This window comes from Martes martes (genome assembly GCF_963455335.1).
Source record: "Martes martes genome assembly, chromosome: 3".
Taxonomy (NCBI): Eukaryota; Metazoa; Chordata; class Mammalia; order Carnivora; family Mustelidae; genus Martes; species Martes martes.
Genome location: NC_137890.1, coordinates 14,733,885 through 14,749,476, shown reverse-complemented (window position 1 = coordinate 14,749,476; position 15,592 = coordinate 14,733,885). Strand labels below are relative to the sequence as shown.

The window sequence follows — 15,592 nt, the reverse complement described above, 5'->3', positions numbered from 1 at the left end:
ACAAAGGAACGGGCCCCGTCCATACAGTGGAACTGTCATCGGCCTCGAGATGGAGTTCAATTCTGACAGGGGCAACAAAAGGGATAAAGCTTGAAGACATGAGCCTCCGTGACATGAGCCAGACACAAAAGGAGAAACACTGCATGAATCCACTTATATGAGGCACCTAGAAAAAGGGGACGAATTCAGGGACAGGAAGTAACGCAGGGATGGCGGTGGGGGTAGGGGCCGGGGAGTTCAGTGTCTAGCGTGCACAGAGTCTCAGTCCGGGGAGACCAGAAAGTTCTGGAGATGAATGGTGGGATAGTGGTGATGGCCGCACCAATGGCGTGAATTTACTTCAATGTCACCGAACGGTCCCCTTAAAGAGTTAAAAGTGTAAATGTTCCATTATGCATATTTTACCACCATCAATCAAACAATAAGTAAGTAAATAAATAAATGCTCTGGGCACCTCGCTAGCTCAGTTGGTGGAGTGGGTGACGCTTGACCACAGGGTTCTGAGTTCAGGCCCCACATTGGGTGCAGCGCTTCCTTAAAAAATAAAAATCTTAAAAAGAAAAAGAAAAAAGCTCAAAAGCCAAGTGCAATTTTACCAAAGCTGGGAAAAGGTAAACAAGTCATAAGTCATTTTCTTGTAGGCTACATCCCACGACATCTTGCAAAATTACGAATTTCTACTACGAACCTAGCAGCCATTCCAGTGACGACACCCGACCTGGTGCTCTCCCAGAACCGGGGATCGGGAGGTAGGGTCCCAGCCTAAGGCGTGAATGTTCGGAGGGGCCTCTCAGAGCTCTGCTGCGGTGCCAGCTTCTGCCCTAAAGAATCAGCCCACCTGCAGTGAAAAAGTGTCCTATTTCATCCCCCAGCAGGATTCTAGACACAAGGCAGTGCCTGAGGAGATCGGTCTTTCCCACGTTCCTGGCATCTCAGGTTACGCCTATGGTCTGACCCAAGCCAAGTCTTTGTAAGGGGACAATTCTTTCAGGCTAATCAAGCCAGCAAATTAACACCTTCGGGAGCTGTTTACATGCAGCCAATGTGCCATATCGGATCAGATTTCCCAAAGGCGAGTTCTAAAATGTTAGTGGGGAGAGGAAGAAAAACAGGTGACCCACCATCACCTCACCTGGGCAGGAAAGAGCTTTGTGGGACTGAACCGTCCCCCCAAACTTGGCTCCCACAGTAAAGGTTCTCACAGTAGAGTCCTAGTGAAATTTCCTATTTATTTATGAGAGCGAAAGCATGATCTAGCTAATTTATAGAGAAATCGGACCCGTCTCCTAAATGGCAGAAGGGACCACAACAGAATAAGCAAGAGGAGGAGAAGGACAGCAACAAAGACGCCTTGACTGGGGCAGACAGGCAGCGCTAACCATTTCCACATCACACAGGAGGCACCTGAGGGTACGTGTCACAGCCTCCACAGACAGTGAGAAACCTCCGGCATGCCCACAATTCCAAGATTAACAGGACTCTGCTCAGAGGAAGAGCTAGAGAAAACATCTTGCGTTTTGCTAAGAAAAGTAGTCCTAAAAAACAGAAGCTCTAGATACGCAGCAACTAGGTTAAAGAAGCAATATTTTAAATTTAAATTGTTTGACTTGAACTTCCAATAGGATTTTTTTTTTTAATAAGTATTGTATATGTTGAGCACTGGCTGGCTCAGTCAGAAAAGCATGGGACTCTTGATCTCGGGGTCTTAAGTTTGAGCCCACATTGGGTGTAAAGATTACCCAAAAATTCATTAATTAATCGGTTGATTAAAAAATATTGTATATAGTTAAGGTGTAACGTCATATTTTGACAGATACACATTGAAAAATGAGTACTGCAGTCAAGCTAATATATCCATCACTCTACATGGTTATCCTTCTGTGTGTATGGCGGGAATGCTTAAAATCGAACTCTCCTAGTAAATTTCAAGTATATAATACAGTTAAAATGGAGCGTTTTTGTTTTTAAAGCAAGCAGCCCAAAACAGAGAGCTATCCAGTTGTCACTTCTTCTGTCTATGGCAACTCCTTGGTAAAGACACCTGGAATCCTCACTCCCTCCATGATACTTCAGACCAGGGTGAACTATGGGAGAATTTTATGGCATTTCTCAATACAAAAACGCTGAAAACATCAAACCGGGTCTTGTCATTGAAATGGCTACAACGTATATTAAAGGAAAAGAAAACAGTGCCTAAAATAGTAACTTGAATGGAAAGCAACATAAAGTACGACATGAAAGCAACATAAAGTATGACATAAGTTCTCTCTAAAATTACTAAAAACAATGTAAAATTTTAAGTTTCATCCCAAACATCCACTATTTTCTTTAATACTATTAAAAACAACCGGGGCACGTGGGTGGCTCAGTGGGTTAAGTGTCTGCCTTTAGCTCAGGTCATGATCTCAGGGTCCTGGGATCGAACCCCACATGGGGCTCCCTGCTCAGCAGGGAGTCTGCTTCTCCCTCTCCCTCTATCCTTCCCGCCTCCCCACCCCCTGCTCATTCTCTCCCCCACTAAATAAATAAAATCTTAAAAAAAAAATACAACCATAACTACAGAACAGTGAATGTGTCTGACATGGATTCTATATTTTCCTTTAATTAACACAATTACACTGAACATGGTTAAACGCTTCATTTAAAAAATACAATTATTCTTTTTCTCAAATACAATCTTTTCTCTGAGATTTAATTTTACAGATCCAATTTCACAGACGGTCCCTTATAAAATACAATTTTGATGTAAACGAAAGTTTTAATGAACAACAACAAAATTTCCATAAATACAACTCAGAGATTTAGGCATGACGACACTGGAAATTTCTCATGCCTAAATCAATTTGATCCTTATTTTTGATACTTATTTTTTAATTAGATTCCATTACCAGTAGAGTATTTTGCAACAGCCTATGGCCAAACATGATCAAAGGCAGGGGTTGTGATCTATCACAATAGACCAAATGTGATCTATTGATCACAATAGAAAACTTCCATCGTGTATCGGTAAAGTTCACTTAAAGGGAAAAAAAAAAATTCCCCTGCTATAAATAACAAGCTTCTCTGGTAAGGTATAAATGACTCCGGGGGGCACCTGGGTGGCTCAGTTGGTCAAGAGTCTAACTCTTGATTATGACTCAGGCACATGACCTCAGGGTCCATCCTGAGACTGACCCTGCAAGGGGCTCTGCATCTAGTTCCGTGCTGGACGTGGAGCCTGCCTAGGATTCTCTCTCTCCCTGTGCCCCTCTCTCGCAGAAATAAATACATAAAAACAGAGATCCTTTTTACAAAATTTTTAATCTACGAACTTTCCCAAAATGCTTTTGATACTTGGGGTGAGGCAGGCATCCTGATACAAAATGACACTTAGGGGGAGGAGTCAAGATGGCGGAGAAGTAGCAGGCTGAGACGACATCGGGTAGCAGGAGATCAGCTAGATAGCTTATCTAACCATTGTGAACACCTACAAATCCAACGGGAAATCAAAGAGAAGAAGAGCAACAATCCCAGAAACAGAAAATCGATCACTTTCTGAAAGGTAGGACCTGCGGAGAAGTGAATCCAAAGCGACGGGAAGATAGACCCCGGGGGGAGGGGCCGGCACCCGGCAAGCGGCGGAGCGACGGAGCACAAAATCGGGACTTTTAAAAGTCGGCTCCAGTGGGAGACATCGCTCCAGAGGCTAAACTGGGGGGAAACCCAGGCGGGGTCAGCATAACCCCAGGACCCGCAGGGTCACAGAAGGACTGGGGGTGTCTGACTGCCGCAGAGCTCGCAGGTATTGGAGCGGGGAAGCCGGCTATAGCGACAAAGCCGAGGAGTGAGCTCTAAGCCCAGGGTTACCTTGTGCCGGTCGCAGGCTGGGTGGGCTCGGAGCGCGGCCGGAGGCCACAGAGACAAAAGCGACCCGGCGCTTTTCTCCAGCTCCAACAATTGACTGCTTTCCTCGAGGCGCGACCGCAAGCCAGGGAGGCGGGACTGTTGGGCGCTTTGCTCTGAGAGCGCACTGAGGAGCGGAACCCCAAGCTCTCGGCTCCTCCGGGCCAAGAGATTGGGAGGCCGCCATCTTCATTCCCGTCCTCCGGAACTCTACGGAAAGCGCTCAGGGAACAAAAGCTCCCGAAAGCAAACCCGAGCGGATTCCTTAGCCCGGCCCCTGGCAAGGGCGGTGCAATTCCGCCTGCGGCAAGGACACTTGAAAATCACTACAACAGGCCCCTCCCCCAGAAGATCAACAAGAAACCGATCCAAAACCAACTTCAGTCACCAAGAACAGCGGAATTCCACAGCAGGAGAAAGCAAATCCTACCTGGACAAAATGACAAGGCGGAAAAACTCACCTCAAAAAAAAGAACAAGAGGCCGTACCGAAGGCTGGAGACCTAATCAATACAGACATAGGTAGCATGACAGATCTAGAGTTCAGAATGACAATTCTCAAGGTTCTAGCCGGGCTCGAAAAAGGCATAGAAGATATTAGAGAAACCCTCTCCGGAGAGATAAAAGCCCTTTCTGGAGAAATAAAAGAACTAAAATCTAACCAAGTTGAAATCAAAAAAGCTATTCATGAGGTGCAATCAAAAATGGAAGCTCTCACTGCCAGGATAAATGAGGCAGAAGAAAGAATTAGTGACATAGAAGACCAAATGACAGAGAATAAAGAAGCTGAGCAAAAGAGAGACAAACAACTACTGGAACACGAGGAGAGGATTCGAGAGATAAGTGACACCATAAGACGACACAACATTAGAATAATTGGGATTCCAGAAGAAGAAGAAAGAGAGAGGGGAGCAGAAGGTATATTGGAGACAATTATTGGAGAGAATTTTCCTAATATGGCAAAGGGAACAAACATCAAAATCCAGGAGATGCTAAGAACGCCCCTCAAAATCAATAAAAATAGGTCCACACCTCGTCACCTGATAGTAAAATTTACAAGTCTTAGCGACAAAGAGAAAATCCTGAAAGCAGCCCGGGAAAAGAAGTCTGTAACATACAAGGGTAAAAACATTAGATTGGCAGCGGACCTATCCACAGAGACCTGGCAGGCCAGAAAGAACTGGCATGACATATTCAGAGCACTAAACGAGAAAAACATGCAGCCAAGAATACTATATCCGGCTAGGCTATCATTGAAAATAGAAGGAGAGATAAAGAGCTTCCAGGACAAACAAAAGCTGAAAGAATTTGCAAACACCAAACCAGCTCTACAGGAAATATTGAAAGGGGTCCTCTAAGCAAAGAGAGACCCTAAAAGTAGTAGATCAGAAAGAAGCAGAAACAATATACAGTAACAATCACCTTACAGGCAATACAATGGCACTAAATTCATATCTCTCAATAGTTACCCTGAATGTTAATGGGCTAAATGCCCCAATCAAAAGACACAGGGTATCAGAATGGATAAAAAAACAAAACCCATCAATATGCTGCCTACAAGAAACTCATTTTAGACCCGAAGACACCTCCAGATTTAAAGTGAGGGGGTGGAAAACAATGTACCATGCTAATGGACATCAGAAGAAAGCTGGGGTGGCAATCCTTATATCAGATCAATTAGATTTTAAGCCAAAGACTATAATAAGAGATGAGGAAGGACACTATATCATACTCAAAGGGTCTGTCCAACAAGAAGATCTAACAATCTTAAATATCTATGCCCCTAACATGGGAGCAGCCAACTATATAAACCAATTAATAACAAAATCAAAGAAATACATCGACAGTAATACAATAATAGCAGGGGACTTTAACACTCCCCTCACTGAAATGGACAGATCGTCTAAGCAAAAGATCAACAAGGAAATAAAGGCCTTAAATGACACACTGGACCAGATGGACATCACAGATATATTCAGAACATTCCATCCCAAAGCAACAGAATATACATTCTTCTCTAGTGCACATGGAACATTCTCCAGAATAGACCACATCCTGGGTCATAAATCAGGTCTCAATCGGTACCAAAAGATCGAGATCATTCCCTGCATATTTTCAGACCACAATGCTCTGAAGCTCGAACTCAATCACAAGAGGAAATTTGGAAAGAACGCAAATACATGGAGACTAAACAGCATCCTTCTAAAAAATGAATGGGTCAACCAGGAAATTAAAGAAGAATTGAAAAAATTCATGGAAACAAATGATAATGAAAACACAACAGTTCAAAATCTGTGGGACACAACAAAGGCAGTCCTGAGAGGAAAATATATAGCAGTGCAAGCCTTTCTCAAGAAACAAGAAAGGTCTCAAATACACAACCTAACCCTACACCTAAAGGAGCTGGAGAGAGAACAACAAAGAAAGCCTAAACCCAGCAGGAGAAGAGAAATCATAAAGATCAGAGCAGAAATCAATGAAATAGAAACTAAAAAAACAATAGAACAAATCAACAAAACTAGGAGCTGGTTCTTTGAAAGAATTAATAAGATTGATAAGCCCCTGGCCAGACTTATCAAAAAGAAAAGAGAAAGGACGCAAATAAATAAAATCATGAATGAAAGAGGAGAGATCACAACCAACACCAAAGAAATACAAACAATTATAAGAACATACTACGAGCAACTCTATGGCAACAAATTTGACAACCTGGAAGAAATGGATACATTTCTAGAGATGTATAAACTACCACAACTGAACCAGGAAGAAATAGATAACCTGAACAGACCCATAACCAGTAAGGAGATTGAAACAGTCATCAAAAATCTCCAAACAAACAAAAGTCCAGGACCAGACGGCTTCCCAGGGGAATTCTACCAAACATTTAAAGAAGAATTAATTCCTATTCTCCTGAAACTGTTCCAAAAAATAGAAATGGAAGGAAAACTTCCAAACTCATTCTATGAGGCCAGCATCACCTTGATCCCAAAACCAGACAAGGATCCCACCAAAAAAGAGAATTACAGACCAATATCCTTGATGAACACAGATGCAAAAATTCTCACCAAAATACTGGCCAATAGGATCCAACAGTACATTAAAAGGATTATTCACCACGACCAAGTGGGATTTATTCCAGGGCTGCAAGGTTGGTTCAACATCCGCAAATCCATCAATGTGATACAATACATTAATAAAAGAAAGAGTAAGAACCATATGATACTCTCAATAGATGCTGAAAAAGCATTTGACAAAGTGCAGCATCCCTTCCTGATTAAAACTCTTCAAAGTGTAGGGATAGAAGGCACATACCTCAATATTATCAAAGCCATCTATGAAAAACCCACCGCAAATATCATTCTCAATGGAGAAAAACTGAAAGCTTTTCCGCTAAGGTCAGGAACACGGCAGGGATGTCCGTTATCACCACTGCTGTTCAACATAGAACTAGAAGTCCTAGCCTCAGCAATCAGACAACAAAAAGAAATTAAAGGCATCCAAATCGGCAAAGAAGAAGTCAAACTATCACTCTTTGCAGATGATATGATACTATATGTGGAAAACCCAAAAGGCTCCACTCCAAAACTGCTAGAACTTATACAGGAATTCAGTAAAGTGTCAGGATATAAAGTCAATGCACAGAAATCAGTCGCATTTCTTTACACTAACAACAAGACAGAAGAAAGAGAAATTGAGGAGTCAGTCCCATTTACAATCGTACCCAAAACCATAAGATACCTAGGAATAAATCTAACCAAAGAGGCAAAGAATCTATACTCAGAAAACTATAAAGTACTCATGAAAGAAATTGAGGAAGACACAAAGAAATGGAAAAATATTCCATGCTCATGGATTGGAAGAACAAATATTGTGAAAATGTCTATTCTACCTAAAGCAATCTACACATTTAATGCAATCCCTATCAAAATCCCATCCATTTTTTTTAAAGAAATAGAACAAATAATCCTAAAATTTATATGGAACCAGAAAAGACCTCGAATAGCCAAAGGAATATTGAAAAAGAAAGCCAAAGTCGGTGGCATCACAATTCCAGACTTCAAGCTCTATTACAAAGCTGTCATCATCAAGACAGTATGGTACTGGCACAAAAACAGACATATAGATCAATGGAACAGAATAGAGAGCCCAGAAATAGACCCTCAACTCTATGGTCAACTAATCTTCGACAAAGCAGGAAAGAATATCCAATGGAAAAAAGACAGCCTCTTCAACAAATGGTGCTGGGAAAATTGGACAGCCACATGCAGAAAAATGAAATTGGACTATTTCCTTACACCACACACGAAAATAGACTCAAAGTGGATGAAGGACCTCAATGTGCGAAAGGAATCTATCAAAATCCTTGAGGACAATGCAGGCAGCAACCTCTTTGACCTCAACCGCAGCAACTTCTTCCTAGGAACATCGCCAAAGGCAACAGAAGCAAGGGCAAAAATGAACTATTGGGATTTCATCAAGATCAAAAGCTTTTGCACAGCAAAGGAAACAGTAAACAAAACCAAAAGACAACTGACAGAATGGGAGAAGATATTTGCAAACGACCTATCAGATAAAGGGCTCGTATCCAAAATCTATAAAGAGCTTATCAAACTCAATACCCAAAGAACAAATAATCCAGTCAAGAAATGGGCAGAGGACATGAACAGACATTTCTGCAAGGAAGACATCCAGATGGCCAACAGACACATGAAAAAATGCTCCACATCACTCGGCATCAGGGAAATACAAATCAAAACCACAATGAGATACCACCTCACACCAGTCAGAATGGCTAAAATTAACAAGTCAAGAAATGACAGATGCTGGCGAGGATGCGGAGAGAGGGGAACCCTCCTACACTGTTGGTGGGAATGCAAGCTGGTGCAACCACTCTGGAAAACAGTGTGGAGGTTCCTCAAAAAACTGAAAATAGAGCTACCCTACGACCCAGCAATCGCACTCCTGGGTATATATCCTAAAGATACAAACGTGGTGCTCCGAAGGGGCACGTGCACCCGAATGTTTATAGCAGCAATGTCCACAATAGCCAAACTGTGGAAAGCGCCTAGATGTCCATCAACAGATGAATGGATCAAGAAGATGTGGTATATATACACAATGGAATACTATGCAGCCATCAAAAGACATGAAATCTTGCCATTTGCGACGACGTGGATGGAACTAGAGGGTATCATGCTTAGCGAAATAAGTCAATCGGAGAAATATAACTATCATATGATCTCTTTGATATGAGGAAGGGGAGATGCAAGGTGGGGGGGTTTGGGGGGAGGTAGGAAAAGAAAAAATGAAAAGATGGGATTGGGAGGGAGACAAACCATAAAAGACTCAATCTCAAGAAACAGACTGAGGGTTGCGGGGGGGAAGGGGGACGGGAGAGGGTGGTGGGGAAATGGACATTGGGGAGGGTATGGGCTATGATGAGTGCTGTGAAATGTGTAAACCAGATGATTCACAGACCTGTACCCCTGGGGATAAAAATACATTATATGTTTATTAAAATAAAAAATTAAAAAAAAAAAAAAATGACACTTACCTTCCGATAAATCATGTGACACATGGCGACGCGCAGCCTCATGCCCGCGCACTGAACGTGGTAGAAGTACAGATGGTGCAGTATGGCCAGGATAAGCGTGCAGGTGGTCAGCACCGTGGCGTAGATATAGGCTTCGTGCAAAGCCACAGCATTAGTGGGATCATGGTTTTCAAAATAATTAATAATTTTCCCCAAAAATATGGGCTGGATTACTTTGGTGCCTTCCTAAAAGGAAAGGAGAAAGCTGTAATTAGAAATATAGGTCCTACCAGTTTTTCTGAAGGTAGCTTTGCGTTTATTACAAGCATGTTAAAAAGGCATTTTAACAAAGTGCTACGTTCATCACTAATCCCCAAAGAAAACAGAACTCTTCTTTTATGTAAGACAACCAGAGATAATGGTTTAACCTTAAGCCAAAATTCTAAGTGCAAAAGCTTTAAAACTTTAGTTTGCTGTGCTTGGGGACACTGTGGGTGCCTGATGAATATTGCGACCTGTGTTTAGAATGCATTTGGTAGACAATCAGGTAAGTCTTGGCCCAAGATGAACAAGGAAAAATGGCAAAAGAAAGGCGAGGCGTGTGCTCACAAGTGGGCAGCCCAGCTCACAGCCTCCCTGCTGGGTCTCCGGTGTCAACATCCCAGCCCAAAGCAAAGTCACGAATGGCTCGCTCATGGGAGGTACGCTCTTACAACCCCCTTTCTGCATTAGAAGGGCTCTGGTGAATAGAGATACTGGTGCAAACACGGATCTGAGCCCAACCCCAAATTCCACGTGTCAGTAGATCAAAAAAACGGAGTCCAGCTTCCAAAGTGGGTTGGAGTAAGGAAACAGGACCAGGCCCAGGAGGCTCCCAGGCTCTCAGCCACAGGGGGCTCTGCTTTCAAATGTGTCTACCCCTAGAAGCTGAGCACTGCTGCCTTGGAGTCAAAAATTAAACTCAGCAGAAGATAAGCTCAAAATAATGCCATCTGTGGTTCGCGATCCATGGTTCGCCGTAAGCCATACGTCGCAGGTGTTGGTTTTGAAGAATTTTAATTGCTTCCCCAAAGCAAAAAATTAAAATCCTACACCACTGAGTTAAGAAAGCGCTGGGGCTTACCTCCCAAATTAAGACATAAGGAAAGCAATTTTTTTTTTTTGCCCTAAAACGAGAGGCAAAGAAACGTCAACCCTTGCCCTTCTGTGCCAGATGGCCACTCTACCCACAACCTATATCCGCTCGTCAGGTACCAACAAAGAACGCCAAACACTCAGTGCAAATGCATGTCACCCAAAGTAAACACACAGATCTTCCGCCACACTTCATCTAATGCCAAAAGTCTGGAAATCTTCCAAGAACTCCACTTTGAAACAAACATTTCCTCTTGGGCAACCTGTCCTTATGAACGCAAACGTGGCAACCAACCAACAGGTTTGCTGCTGGTGGCTCTCCTCCGTCTGTCCCGAGTGAGGAACCCACAGCGCAGAAGGGCAAGGGAACCCAGAAAAGCCAAACCCGAGATGCAGCTAACATGCATTTTCTCCTCAACCAACCAGTGCCTCTTCAGGATATTGACAGAAAGCGGTTCCCGTCCCTGAGACGGGTGTGACATTATGAACCCCAACACCACAGGCATGCACACACCCGTTTGCAAACTTAACCATCAGCCTCGCCTTTCATGAGGTCATGGCACTTTTGTACTACAAGGAAACGCCGCTCACAGAAGACAATCAGATCTCAAGAACACAAAGGCCCACTGTTGCGTGTCCAGCAGGCCCCATCTTTCGTCCCAAGAAGCACTGAGTTTATGAAAGCAACACGAATACAGCAGCCACAGAACAGCTGATGGGAGCACCGAGATGGAAACCTGGAGGCTAACAGAGCGAAGCGAGAACATCAGACTGTGCACAGGGCAGTCCCAGCCCAGGTCAGGAGCACACCACCCTGGGTGCCCAGAGGTAACACCTGCCGGCCCAAACTTCCCTAAAGCAGGATCATCTCTGAGACTCAGTGCCTGTTGACTGGTCCTTGGCTCTCCATCTGAGCCTAACACAGGTGTGGATATAGGAAAATACCATCAGAGTCACCCATCAGAGAGAAAACAGAGAGATGCAAACCCAGGGAAAAAGAACACAGAATAGGGATGCCTGGGTCTCTCGGTTGAGCGGCTGCCTTCGGCTCGGGTCATGATCCCAGCGTCCTGGGATCGAGTCCCACATCGGGCTCCTTGCTCAGTGGGGAGCCTGCTTCTCCCTCTGCCTCTGCCTGCCTCTCTGTCTGCCTGTGCTCACTCTCTCTGACAAATAAATAAATCAAATCTTTAAAAAAAAAAAAATCCACAAAATAAAGGCAGGGCATTACCACCCAAACACCAGGATTTTTCTGCTGACAGGACTTAATAATCCATCCATCAAACACACTCACTAATGAGTAATGCCAGCTCGAGGCCCCTACCTCCCCACTCATCTGCCCATTCTTGATCCTTACCCTCAACTATGAAGAAATAAAACGGGGAAAATATGTATTATCCAACTTAAAAGTAACCATACTAAAACTTTCTGGAGAGCAGGAGCGAGGTCAAAAATTACTTGAGCAAACGTGCCCGTCTTTTGACAGTCTTCTCTGCCTGGTGAAGATTCTTCCCACAAACCAGATGAGAATACGGTCTTTATTATTCCTTCACAAGAATCTTCTTGATTGTAAAACCATAAGGGGTTTTTAGAAGAGCCCAATATGATACCACAACACCCCTTGGTTCAAGATCCTACCAGAGTTTCAGAGTCTCTGAAGCAGGTACTTCTTAATGGAGCATTGGGCACTCAGCATCCTGAAACACTGGACATCTGAACCCCACTCTTGCTTCTTAGGGTAACTTACTACATGGCTTGATGCCACAACTTGCCCCATGTAGTGGAAACATTTCTTACCCAACCCCGCCATGCCTGATCTAGGAGAAAAGAAAGAAAGCAGAGGAAACAGAAAGAAGCTATCAGACAAAGAGAAAATGAAGGAGTCAAACCTAATAGCCAAAAGGTCAGCCTGTTTAGAACAGTCCCTCCCAACTTCCTGCTTTCTCCCATAAAAGAGCGTTGGGCGACTGGCCTACAGTTTGGCCAGAGTTTGCTTATCCCAGAATGCAATGGGCTGCCATTCCTGAATAAATCCGTTTTTGCTGGTAATGTAAGTGGGAAGTTCTATGTGTAAGGTTAACAGGGGAAAAGCAGTGAATGAACCCAGGAAGGATGAGAACCCCCACATTCTGCCACCGTCCAGTCAATTAACAGATCTTGAGCAACAATCACGAGCAGCACACCTCACATCACCCACACAAGAAAGACAAGCAGACAGGATGTACCTAATCAGCGAGGCCCACCAGCAGACCTACCAAATCAATCTGCAAAGGAGAAGGGAAGGGGAAAAAAATTGAGTGAGATCCAGGTTCTAGAGCTACCCACTAACTTAAGGTTCCAGAAGAACACATTCCATGACACAGGCCTAAGGTATGGGCCATATCCCAACTGCGGGGATCTCTCCAGGACAAACAACTTGGTGTCGAGTATTTGATTTGAAAAAATAAATAAAATTATAGTCAGAGAGAATGGAAAGGAACCCAGACAACCACTGCCAACCAAATGCACCTGATCTGGATATGGATTCAAACTGCAAGGGGAAAAAAAAAAAAAAGAAAGAAAGAAAAATGTGAGATCTAGCTAGATACTGACCGTTTCTAGGATCAGTGTTAATGTTTATGCATAATAATGGCTTTAGATTATATAGGTGAAAGAGTCGATTTAAAGACACATTCTAAAATACAGATAAGGGGCTCCTGGGTGGCTCAGTGGTTAAGCGTCTGCCTTTGGCTCAGGTCATGATCCCTGGATCCTGGGATCAAGCCCGGCATCAGGCTCCCTGCTCAATGGAAGCCTGCTTCTCCCTCTCCCACCCCTCCCCCGCTCATGTTCCCCCTCTCTGTGTCTCTCCCTGTCAAAGAAATAAATAAACAAAATCTTTAAAATAAATAAAATAAAATACATAAAAAATGATGCAGCACTTAAGAACTGCTTGACAATACTCTTGGGAAGCATGAGAGTGAGTCGGGTACAGAAGGGTCAAGACCGGTCATGAGCTGATACCCACTGAGTCTGGCTTTAGGGGGGACAGGCAAGCGTAATCCGCAGGGGAGGAATAGTCATTTTCCCTCAACCCTTCTGAGCTCTGGACTGAGAACCTCTGTAATAAAAGACAGACTCACAGGAGAGAAACAAACACAGGTTCATCAACAGGTATACCTCCGGCATATATGGGAGAGCCCCAGGAAAACGGAGTAACCCCCAGGGCCAGAGCCACCGTCATGGGGGTGTTTAACGGGAAAAGCATGGGCAACAGGGCGCAGGCTGGGCTGATTGAGTTCTCCGCGGACAGGACTCTCTCGTGATTCAGAGCCACCGTCGTCTTCCTGGCACAAAGGGAGACAGTCTTACAAACATAGTCTCCTTTATAAAATTAACTGTCCCTTACAGAAGGGTAACTTCTGCTCTGTTTTCAGAATTTCTGTGACTGATGCTTCTCAAAACCAATCCGCTCAGGGGCGCCCGGCTGGCTCAGTTGGTGGAACATGAGACTCTTGGCCTCAGGGCTGGAAGTTCGAGGCCCCACACTGGGCATGGAGCGCAGTTTAAAAACAAAAACAAAACTTTTTGTGTTTAATTAGCACAAAATAATCTGTAGCCCAAAGTGGCATACTCTGGGATGGCATACTCTGCTATCCTTCCATCATGTTCTAGGTTTGTATTTTTAAGTGTTCCTAAAAAGCGACAGCGGCAGTGGGGGAGAAACCGTGTGTATGAACACATATGAAGCAGCAGACACTGTAGCACAGAACCGTTGTCAGAGAAAAAACACCTGCTCTCAGCTCTCTGCCCGTCGTGGGCGGCAGCCCTGGCAGGAGAAGGAGTCAGGGTGGAAGGCAACGGGCACTCATCTGGCAGTCGGGACGTTTTGCTTCAGAAACCAGGCCGGTGACTTGCACGTCCCATGACCTAAGTCCACCCGTGCCCTCCTGTGCCGCCGTATCCTTATCCATGGAAATTCCTGCCGGGTGTACCTCAGAGGGATCCAGGGACAGGTAAATGGGATGCACAAGCCCATGGTGTCCAACACCAGCATCGCAGTCAGTACAAACTAAGCTCACGCTCATTATAGGCGAGTCCCAAGATGAGTCCCAGTCCGCTCTTCAGGCAGAGGCCGGTTTCGCACATGGCTTGGAAAACCCACGGCTCCCCGACAGGCAACAATGGGAGAACAGGACCTCTTGAGAAAGGTTGCTCATAAAGCCAACTTTTCTAAGGAGTTGCCAGAAGTTTTTTGTTTTTTTGTTTTTTTAATTTAACCATTTTGAATGGTTAAATGCAACCAGCAGCCACTCCTCAGCACTCTGGGTTAGAGCGAGGGGAAGGGCATTTGGAACCGAGTAGGGACGTAAATGCACAAAGGTCTGGGACAACACTCAAGGAATCAGCCTTGAGGAGAAGCACAAATGACATGGAGGGTGGGGTGGAGACACGACTCAAAAGGATTTGGTTTACTTCTTGCCCAGCAGCTGAGTTCCAGCCGCAGATGAAGACAAACCTTTGCCTCCCTGCAGCCTCTACCTGGACCAGAAACCATTGACAAAAGTGGCCCCAGACAAAGGCCAAGTCACTGTCACAGAGAAGGCCCCGGGCAGTGTGGGGAGGGAGTCTCTGCTGCTGTCTGCCCCCAAAAGAGCCTTCAGGCTCCTGCTCCCCAGCCTCACGGCTCTGGGCAGGAGGACCCTTGCTCTGTCCCCACGGAGATGCACACAGGGGCCGGGTGCCCTGGGAGCCTGCTGGCTGCTCCAGCCCGGTTCATGCCCGCCCGCGGGAACGCCCTGGTGTTCAACATCAGCTCAGAGCTTGTTTCTGCGAGTCTCACAGGCATTCAGTTCTCACAGGACGGAGATGTTCACTCCTTTGAAACCCAACCTCCAAAGCCTCGCCCCCGCCTGCATCGCCCTGCCTCTCCCCACTGGTGGCTGCCAGGAGCGCCCGGGGAAGGGTCCGCCCACGCGTTGCTTGGGAACACTCCGGTGCTTGCAAACCGCGGATAATCCGCGAGCGGCAAGCTTTTGAGAAAATTCTACTGCTGAGTTTAGAT

At 44.9% G+C, this 15,592-nt stretch overlaps 1 protein-coding gene across 2 annotated transcripts in view; it reads right to left on the bottom strand.

The window, feature by feature from the left end:
* ABCC4 (ATP binding cassette subfamily C member 4 (PEL blood group)) overlaps window positions 1-15,592 on the bottom strand; it is a 250,147-nt gene that overhangs the window by 189,502 nt on the left and 45,053 nt on the right. For both annotated transcript variants that reach the window (XM_080798652.1, XM_080798653.1), the window contains exon 4: window positions 9,436-9,660. In XM_080798652.1, coding sequence (XP_080654778.1) covers window positions 9,436-9,660 — 225 coding nt within the window. The remainder of the gene's footprint in view (window positions 1-9,435; window positions 9,661-15,592) is intronic.